Source organism: Lissotriton vulgaris, unplaced genomic scaffold (assembly GCF_964263255.1).
Source record: "Lissotriton vulgaris unplaced genomic scaffold, aLisVul1.2 SCAFFOLD_314, whole genome shotgun sequence".
NCBI lineage: Eukaryota > Metazoa > Chordata > Amphibia > Caudata > Salamandridae > Lissotriton > Lissotriton vulgaris.
Window position 1 is genome coordinate 243789 of NW_028252733.1, and position 10501 is coordinate 254289.

At 51.4% G+C, this 10501-nt stretch overlaps 1 protein-coding gene across 1 annotated transcript; it reads right to left on the reverse strand.

Moving 5' to 3' along the window:
- Positions 1–611: 611 nt before the first annotated feature.
- On the reverse strand, positions 612–5417 carry LOC147662046 (uncharacterized). Its single transcript, XM_086951155.1, has 2 exons — positions 4052–5417; positions 612–895 (listed from the first exon to the last, which is right to left on the reverse strand). The coding sequence occupies exons 1-2, from the start codon at positions 5415–5417 to the stop codon at positions 873–875; spliced, it is 1389 nt and encodes a 462-aa protein (XP_086807281.1). The 3' UTR covers positions 612–872.
- Positions 5418–10501: the final 5084 nt, after the last annotated feature.

Below are 10501 nucleotides of genomic sequence, written 5' to 3' on the forward strand. Positions count from 1 at the left end.
CGTGACGTCACTTGAGAGAGGAGGAGCAGTAGTTCGGGGTGTGCGACACGCAGGGTCTCGGGTTGGGGAAGTTGTGGATATCCAGCAGCCTCCTCTTATGCAACTAAGTCTCGGTGCCGGCCACACTGTGGGGAAGTAGAGGGTCGAGAGCGAAATGCCACTTTGGCGCTCAAAGCAGGATAGATGATCTCAACTCAGACACACCTGGCGGGGTAAAGAACGGCAGAAGACGGACTGCGGGCGCCACGCCTTCACCCAATGGGTAGTGGGAACGGCAGTGACGATGCTTTTCCGCTGTACGCTGATCTGACCGCTTGCAGTGCAAGACGTCACCTGGGATTCTCCCGGATTTCCCTTTCCAGCCACGCCCCTTTTAACATTTCAGAACTAAGCGCTGAGGACTTCGGACTGCCTTGGAGGGGCTTATTATTGATTTATGCTTTTTTTTTATAACGCGGACTTTACCCAAAGGTGTCAGAGCGCTTCACAATAGGTTTATTTGCCCTTTTAACTTGTTTTAGGTCCATGTGTGAAACATGTGGCTTTATTAAATTGTTTAAGTGCGATTCTTGGCTTCATTCAGAAGTCTGATACACGATGAATGAGAAATTTCCTAGTTACCACAAAGGAAAGTTTCAATTCTATTAAGGAGGCGGAGGCGAGGATTTTGCTAGTCCTTTCTCCATTTTATTGGACAGCAAGTTAGAAGTAAAGAAAAAACATCACATCCAGGACTACCCAAACCAACATGGCAGCGGTAGCCCTGGTAACCCAACATCCAATCAGAGTCCACTAGTTCGTATATATGGAATCCCATCTGTTAGTCCTTCCTCTTTCGTGGAAGCTGCCGCAGGGAAGAAGTCATCCAACCTCTAGTCCGTCTTTTGATCAGAGCCTAGGGAAGAGAACAACATAATAATATCTCGTCCAGTACAATGTCGAAGAATTCAAGAACATTGCAATGGAGTAACCAAACTAAAAGCAGATAGTACTTAATCAACATTGCACAGCTTATCAATGAAAACATTAAAACTCAGAAAAAAGGTATACTCCCTTAGACGAAGTTACAAATCATAGTCCAGTTACGGGAGGGCAGGCTCGATAAGCCTGGGTGGGAAAATCCTCGCCTCCGCCTCCTTAATAGAATTGAAACTTTCCTTTGTGATAACTAGGAAATTTCTCATTCTATGTCAGGGAGCGGAGGCGAGGATTTTGCTTGTTCAAAGCCTACTCACCACCAACGAAGCAGCCTCATGGATTGGCTTAAAGTAGAACTTTTTGAAAGTCGAATCTGATGACCAATCCGCTGCATTCATGATATCCTCCAGGCGTCCACCTACCTGAACGGCCTTGGAAGCCATTGCACCTCTAGTGGAATGAGCCCCAAAGTCAGTGACGCTAATTCCAGCCTCAGACATTATCCACCTGACCCATCTGGCAATGGTGGGAGATGAAACTGCCTTGAATGGTTTCTTAACCGCTATAAGTAATTGTCTTTCGCCCGGAGGGCGGAGCTCAAGAGTAACATCCTCATATGTCTTAAGGCAACGAACAACACAGAGCTTTGGCGAATCTGGGAAAGCCGGGTAGGATACTGACCTGGTATTACATTTAGTTCTCCTCGAAACAGTAAATGTAACCCCTTCTGGGGTAAAAACCCTGGCTGACACGTCCAGTGCCCGAACATCTGAAGCACGTTTACATGAAATCAAGCAGAGGAGAATCGCTAATTTGGCCGAAAGCTCCTTGCGGGAAAGGTATTGATTATCCTGCCAGGATTTTAGAAAATTCAAAACCACATTAACATCCCACAAACCTGAATAACGAGGTTCTGGGGGGCGCGAAAGTCGAATACCTTTAAGGAGTTTACAAACCCAAGGGTGCTCCCCAACTGGCGAGCCATCAACCAGGGCATGTCCAGCAGAAATTGCCGACCTGAAAGAATTAATGGTGCTATACGCCAATTTCTTTTTGAAAAGATCAGCGAGGAAGTTAATCACGTCGGTGACAGAGGAGCCCATGGGATCCAGGTGTTTTCCCACACACCAACGAACCCATCTGTTCCATGCTGATCTATACCGCTTAGTGGTGTTAGGAGCCCAGGCTCCTCGAATGAGGAGCTCAGCGTCTCTCGAAAGCGAGTCGCAAGACCAACGTCCCCTGAAATCCTCCATGCCATGAGACGTAGATGGCCCTGGAGAACCAGCGGATGCGGGTGACCCAATGGATCCGTCAGAATGTGGTCGAACGACGGAAGCCGAAGAGGCCTGTCCCAAGAAAGTTCCAAAAGAGAAGGGAACCAGCATTGAGCTCTCCAGATTGGCGTGATCAGAATCAGAGAAGCTTTCTGCCTGCGGACTTGAGCCGCCACCCTTTGAATGAAAAGGAAGGGGGGAAACGCATAAGCTGGAAACAGGGACCAGTCCTGTAGGAAGGCATCCACTGCTTCCGCCCCCGGATCCGGTTTCCAGCTGTAGAAGCGGGGAAGCTGGGCGTTCCACCTGGACGCAAATAAGTCCATTATTGGAAGACCCCAAAGGTCCGAAATTCTCTGAAATACTGGAGGATCCAGTCTCCAGTCGCTGGCATCCCGGAAATTCCTGGATTGCCAATCCGCAACAGTGTTCAGATCGCCTGGGAGATACTCCGCCGTGACCGAGATCTGGCGAAGAAGGCAATAGTTCCAAAAATCTTTCGCAAGGTCCGCTAGAACCTTGGAGTGCGTGCCTCCCAACCGATTGATGTACCTGACCGCCGTTGTGTTGTCCATCCGAAGAAGCACACAACACAAAACTTTGGTCGAGGTGAAGGAGCGGATCGCGAACGAGCCCGCAAGGAGCTCCAGACAGTTGATATGGAGGTGAAGTTCCTCCTCCGTCCATCTGCCGCCCACCGAGAGGGGGCCGCAACGGGCACCCCAGCCCTGGCGACTGGCGTCTGACTCGATCACCAGATCCGGACGGGAACCGAAAATCGCCTTCCCGTTCCAGGCATCCATGTGATCTAACCACCAGAGGAGTTCCGAACGGGCTTCCATATTCAAGGAGATCAGTTCCGAATAAGTAAGACCCTTGCGGAGGTGAAATGCCTTCAGTCTCTGAAGAGCCCTGTAATGGAGAGGGCCTGGAAAAATGGCCTGGATCGATGAGGAGAGTAAGCCCACAATCCTGGCTAGTTGGCGGAGGGATACTCGATCCCGCCGGAGAACCTTGCGAATCTCCTTCTTGATCTTGGAGATCTTTTCGGAAGGAAGGTGAAGAGTCGCATCCGTAGTTATGATCAGAAAGCCAAGGAAAGTCATTTCCTGTCGGGGAAAGAGGTCCGACTTCTGGGCATTGATGATGAAACCCAGAGATTGAAGGAGGGTTATAGTGACCTGAAGCTGATGAAGAAGGAGATCCCTGGACTGACACATTAAAAGAATGTCGTCCAGGTAAACAATCAGACGAATCCCTAAGGTCCGGAGATGTTCTACCACCGGGCGTAGGAGTTTGGTAAAGCACCAAGGTGCTGAGGAAAGACCAAAGGGAAGCGTAAGAAATTCGTAAACCTGATTCCTCCACAGAAACTGAAGGAATCGACGATGAGGAGGAAAGATTGGAACCGAAAGATAAGCATCTTTCAGGTCCAAGCGAACCAGCCAATCGTTCTGTAACAAAAGGTCCCTCAGAAGATGGATGCCCTCCATCTTGAAGTGTCTGTAAACCAACCACTCGTTGAATGAGCGGAGGTTGATTACTGGTCTGAACCCTTTGCCTTTCTTTTCCACCAGGAAGATGTTGCTGAGGAAACCGTTTGGGTGGAGCGCCGAGGGGATAATGGCGCCTTTTTGTAACATCGCCCGAACCTCTAAATCGACAAGTTCTTGGTCTGAGACAGAAAATACCAGAGGACGAGGACGAGAAAGCTGAACAGGGGAACCGTAGAATTCGATGTGAAACCCCTGAACCGTCTCCAGCACCCAAGGATCTGAAGTTAATGACGCCCAGGCTTGGGGAAACAACGCTAACCTTCCCCCCATTTGAACCAGAGAGATGAGTCGAAATCTTACCATTAAATCCTCTGGAGTTGGACTGGAATCCACCACGTCCTTTGCCTTGGCCTCTGCCTCCTCTGGAGGGGTAAAAGGTACCCTGTCGTCCATCATTCCAGCCGTTATTTCGTTTGTACTGGCCTCTATTGGGGCCTTGCTGGACCTGACGGCCGGAAGAGCGACCCCTGCCTCTGCCGGCCCCGCCAAAAACCTTTCTGGGGAAGAATTTTTTCATCGAAGCCTGAGCCTTGTCCAGAGCTGAAAAGGTTGCCACAAACTTCCCCAACTCCTTAACAAAGGGATCACCAAACAAAGCACCCTGTGCAACAGGACCTGCCTCCGAAGACGACAACTCCCCTAATTTCGGGTCAATTTTAAGCAGTAAGGAACGCCGCCGTTCTGCAGAAAGTGCGCAATTGGCATTGCCTAGAAGGCACATAGCCCGTTGCGACCAACCAGCAACGTCATCAACAGACATCGGTAAGCCCGACTCCTTAGAACGTTGGGCCGCCTCAATAATTTTTGTGAGGGGACCCACAATATCTAGGAGTTTATCCTGACAGGCTTTCCATGACCTATCAATACCCTTTTTGGGATCCTTTACATATTTCGCAAAGAAGGTACACAACTTGGGGTCAATCTCAGGGGTGCATGCCACTCGAAAGGGAAGGGAAGGGCGGGGGCACTCCGAGCGCAGACGGAGTCGGACATCCTGAGGCAAAGGCTGTCGAAGCTTAGCTGCGACATAATCAGCAGTAGACTGCTCAGGAAACCACTCCGACGACCTAGGTCTTACAATTGTTGATGGGTCAAACATATTAGGAGGGGCAAGATCACCCTCCGTAAGACTTGGAGCACTGGGCTTAGGGCGCCAGTACCTGCTTACATCGGAAAAATCCTCTGAGGAAGCATCCTCATCCTCATCAACGTATTCGTCCTCCTCATCATCTCCCTCAATGGGGAACCCTTCCTCCGGGTCAAGGTCCTGGGTGGCAAAACCACCAGTCTCTCCGGGTGAGTCTTCCCCCCGGTAGGGTGCGCTTCTAAGCGTGCGCGCACTCTTACGGAACACTTCAGATAATTTACTGAAGCCCTCCAGGTGCCCCGCGTCACGCTTCCTGGCCGTACGTGGAAGAACTCCTGGAACACCACTGGGCCCTGCCCCACTGTCCCCAAAAACACCAGCATCATTCTTAAATACATGGGCTGACAGTCTGTTTACACTGTCCTGCAGAGGTGCCAGCGCTTGGGCTATCGCCGAAGAGAGAAGCCTGTCAACCTCTGCAGGAGGGTGTAAAGGGGTCAGTTGTGGCTGAACATTAGGAGCCACCACCTCAACAGTTGAAGGACCGGACTGCATATTAGCAGAAAAACTGGTACCCATACACAAGCACCCCAACTAAATACAAGGGGAAATCCCTTCACACAGGTACCAAGCAGGTAAACACAATAGAAAAACCTGAAATCGAAATTCTGACAGAAAAAATAATTATTTTTAAATATTCCAGTCAGAAAGTACTTCCTGCCGTCTAAAACGGCGTCCGTGTGAGGGAAGAGGCTGAAAAAAGACAGAAGCGCAATGCCTCAGCGCGTTTCTACTCGAGCGCGAAGAGCGCTGAGGAGAACAGCTGATCGGCGTCAGAAGCCGACACCAAGATCGCGCACGCGCGAAGAAATGAACGCTCGGGCTGAAAGCCTACCGCGTTCCGCGTCCCCTGAAATCCTCCATGCCATGAGACGTAGATGGCCCTGGAGAACCAGCGGATGCGGGTGACCCAATGGATCCGTCAGAATGTGGTCGAACGACGGAAGCCGAAGAGGCCTGTCCCAAGAAAGTTCCAAAAGAGAAGGGAACCAGCATTGAGCTCTCCAGATTGGCGTGATCAGAATCAGAGAAGCTTTCTGCCTGCGGACTTGAGCCGCCACCCTTTGAATGAAAAGGAAGGGGGGAAACGCATAAGCTGGAAACAGGGACCAGTCCTGTAGGAAGGCATCCACTGCTTCCGCCCCCGGATCCGGTTTCCAGCTGTAGAAGCGGGGAAGCTGGGCGTTCCACCTGGACGCAAATAAGTCCATTATTGGAAGACCCCAAAGGTCCGAAATTCTCTGAAATACTGGAGGATCCAGTCTCCAGTCGCTGGCATCCCGGAAATTCCTGGATTGCCAATCCGCAACAGTGTTCAGATCGCCTGGGAGATACTCCGCCGTGACCGAGATCTGGCGAAGAAGGCAATAGTTCCAAAAATCTTTCGCAAGGTCCGCTAGAACCTTGGAGTGCGTGCCTCCCAACCGATTGATGTACCTGACCGCCGTTGTGTTGTCCATCCGAAGAAGCACACAACACAAAACTTTGGTCGAGGTGAAGGAGCGGATCGCGAACGAGCCCGCAAGGAGCTCCAGACAGTTGATATGGAGGTGAAGTTCCTCCTCCGTCCATCTGCCGCCCACCGAGAGGGGGCCGCAACGGGCACCCCAGCCCTGGCGACTGGCGTCTGACTCGATCACCAGATCCGGACGGGAACCGAAAATCGCCTTCCCGTTCCAGGCATCCATGTGATCTAACCACCAGAGGAGTTCCGAACGGGCTTCCATATTCAAGGAGATCAGTTCCGAATAAGTAAGACCCTTGCGGAGGTGAAATGCCTTCAGTCTCTGAAGAGCCCTGTAATGGAGAGGGCCTGGAAAAATGGCCTGGATCGATGAGGAGAGTAAGCCCACAATCCTGGCTAGTTGGCGGAGGGATACTCGATCCCGCCGGAGAACCTTGCGAATCTCCTTCTTGATCTTGGAGATCTTTTCGGAAGGAAGGTGAAGAGTCGCATCCGTAGTTATGATCAGAAAGCCAAGGAAAGTCATTTCCTGTCGGAGAAAGAGGTCCGACTTCTGGGCATTGATGATGAAACCCAGAGATTGAAGGAGGGTTATAGTGACCTGAAGCTGATGAAGAAGGAGATCCCTGGACTGACACATTAAAAGAATGTCGTCCAGGTAAACAATCAGACGAATCCCTAAGGTCCGGAGATGTTCTACCACCGGGCGTAGGAGTTTGGGAAAGCACCAAGGTGCTGAGGAAAGACCAAAGGGAAGCGTAAGAAATTCGTAAACCTGATTCCTCCACAGAAACTGAAGGAATCGACGATGAGGAGGAAAGATTGGAACCGAAAGATAAGCATCTTTCAGGTCCAAGCGAACCAGCCAATCGTTCTGTAACAAAAGGTCCCTCAGAAGATGGATGCCCTCCATCTTGAAGTGTCTGTAAACCAACCACTCGTTGAATGAGCGGAGGTTGATTACTGGTCTGAACCCTTTGCCTTTCTTTTCCACCAGGAAGATGTTGCTGAGGAAACCGTTTGGGTGGAGCGCCGAGGGGATAATGGCGCCTTTTTGTAACATCGCCCGAACCTCTAAATCGACAAGTTCTTGGTCTGAGACAGAAAATACCAGAGGACGAGGACGAGAAAGCTGAACAGGGGAACCGTAGAATTCGATGTGAAACCCCTGAACCGTCTCCAGCACCCAAGGATCTGAAGTTAATGACGCCCAGGCTTGGGGAAACAACGCTAACCTTCCCCCCATTTGAACCAGAGAGATGAGTCGAAATCTTACCATTAAATCCTCTGGAGTTGGACTGGAATCCACCACGTCCTTTGCCTTGGCCTCTGCCTCCTCTGGAGGGGTAAAAGGTACCCTGTCGTCCATCATTCCAGCCGTTATTTCGTTTGTACTGGCCTCTATTGGGGCCTTGCTGGACCTGACGGCCGGAAGAGCGACCCCTGCCTCTGCCGGCCCCGCCAAAAACCTTTCTGGGGAAGAATTTTTTCATCGAAGCCTGAGCCTTGTCCAGAGCTGAAAAGGTTGCCACAAACTTCCCCAACTCCTTAACAAAGGGATCACCAAACAAAGCACCCTGTGCAACAGGACCTGCCTCCGAAGACGACAACTCCCCTAATTTCGGGTCAATTTTAAGCAGTAAGGAACGCCGCCGTTCTGCAGAAAGTGCGCTATTGGCATTGCCTAGAAGGCACATAGCCCGTTGCGACCAACCAGCAACGTCATCAACAGACATCGGTAAGCCCGACTCCTTAGAACGTTGGGCCGCCTCAATAATTTTTGTGAGGGGACCCACAATATCTAGGAGTTTATCCTGACAGGCTTTCCATGACCTATCAATACCCTTTTTGGGATCCTTTACATATTTCGCAAAGAAGGTACACAACTTGGGGTCAATCTCAGGGGTGCATGCCACTCGAAAGGGAAGGGAAGGGCGGGGGCACTCCGAGCGCAGACGGAGTCGGACATCCTGAGGCAAAGGCTGTCGAAGCTTAGCTGCGACATAATCAGCAGTAGACTGCTCAGGAAACCACTCCGACGACCTAGGTCTTACAATTGTTGATGGGTCAAACATATTAGGAGGGGCAAGATCACCCTCCGTAAGACTTGGAGCACTGGGCTTAGGGCGCCAGTACCTGCTTACATCGGAAAAATCTTCTGAGGAAGCATCCTCATCCTCATCAACGTATTCGTCCTCCTCATCATCTCCCTCAATGGGGAACCCTTCCTCCGGGTCAAGGTCCTGGGTGGCAAAACCACCAGTCTCTCCGGGTGAGTCTTCCCCCCGGTAGGGTGCGCTTCTAAGCGTGCGCGCACTCTTACGGAACACTTCAGATAATTTACTGAAGCCCTCCAGGTGCCCCGCGTCACGCTTCCTGGCCGTACGTGGAAGAACTCCTGGAACACCACTGGGCCCTGCCCCACTGTCCCCAAAAACACCAGCATCATTCTTAAATACATGGGCTGACAGTCTGTTTACACTGTCCTGCAGAGGTGCCAGCGCTTGGGCTATCGCCGAAGAGAGAAGCCTGTCAACCTCTGCAGGAGGGTGTAAAGGGGTCAGTTGTGGCTGAACATTAGGAGCCACCACCTCAACAGTTGAAGGACCGGACTGCATATTAGCAGAAAAACTGGTACCCATACACAAGCACCCCAACTAAATACAAGGGGAAATCCCTTCACACAGGTACCAAGCAGGTAAACACAATAGAAAAACCTGAAATCGAAATTCTGACAGAAAAAATAATTATTTTTAAATATTCCAGTCAGAAAGTACTTCCTGCCGTCTAAAACGGCGTCCGTGTGAGGGAAGAGGCTGAAAAAAGACAGAAGCGCAATGCCTCAGCGCGTTTCTACTCAAGCGCGAAGAGCGCTGAGGAGAACAGCTGATCGGCGTCAGAAGCCGACACCAAGATCGCGCACGCGCGAAGAAATGAACGCTCGGGCTGAAAGCCTACCGCGTTCCGCGTCCCCTGAAATCCTCCATGCCATGAGACGTAGATGGCCCTGGAGAACCAGCGGATGCGGGTGACCCAATGGATCCGTCAGAATGTGGTCGAACAACGGAAGCCGAAGAGGCCTGTCCCAAGAAAGTTCCAAAAGAGAAGGGAACCAGCATTGAGCTCTCCAGATTGGCGTGATCAGAATCAGAGAAGCTTTCTGCCTGCGGACTTGAGCCGCCACCCTTTGAATGAAAAGGAAGGGGGGAAACGCATAAGCTGGAAACAGGGACCAGTCCTGTAGGAAGGCATCCACTGCTTCCGCCCCCGGATCCGGTTTCCAGCTGTAGAAGCGGGGAAGCTGGGCGTTCCACCTGGACGCAAATAAGTCCATTATTGGAAGACCCCAAAGGTCCGAAATTCTCTGAAATACTGGAGGATCCAGTCTCCAGTCGCTGGCATCCCGGAAATTCCTGGATTGCCAATCCGCAACAGTGTTCAGATCGCCTGGGAGATACTCCGCCGTGACCGAGATCTGGCGAAGAAGGCAATAGTTCCAAAAATCTTTCGCAAGGTCCGCTAGAACCTTGGAGTGCGTGCCTCCCAACCGATTGATGTACCTGACCGCCGTTGTGTTGTCCATCCGAAGAAGCACACAACACAAAACTTTGGTCGAGGTGAAGGAGCGGATCGCGAACGAGCCCGCAAGGAGCTCCAGACAGTTGATATGGAGGTGAAGTTCCTCCTCCGTCCATCTGCCGCCCACCGAGAGGGGGCCGCAACGGGCACCCCAGCCCTGGCGACTGGCGTCTGACTCGATCACCAGATCCGGACGGGAACCGAAAATCGCCTTCCCGTTCCAGGCATCCATGTGATCTAACCACCAGAGGAGTTCCGAACGGGCTTCCATATTCAAGGAGATCAGTTCCGAATAAGTAAGACCCTTGCGGAGGTGAAATGCCTTCAGTCTCTGAAGAGCCCTGTAATGGAGAGGGCCTGGAAAAATGGCCTGGATCGATGAGGAGAGTAAGCCCACAATCCTGGCTAGTTGGCGGAGGGATACTCGATCCCGCCGGAGAACCTTGCGAATCTCCTTCTTGATCTTGGAGATCTTTTCGGAAGGAAGGTGAAGAGTCGCATCCGTAGTTATGATCAGAAAGCCAAGGAAAGTCATTTCCTGTCGGGGAAAGAGGTCCGA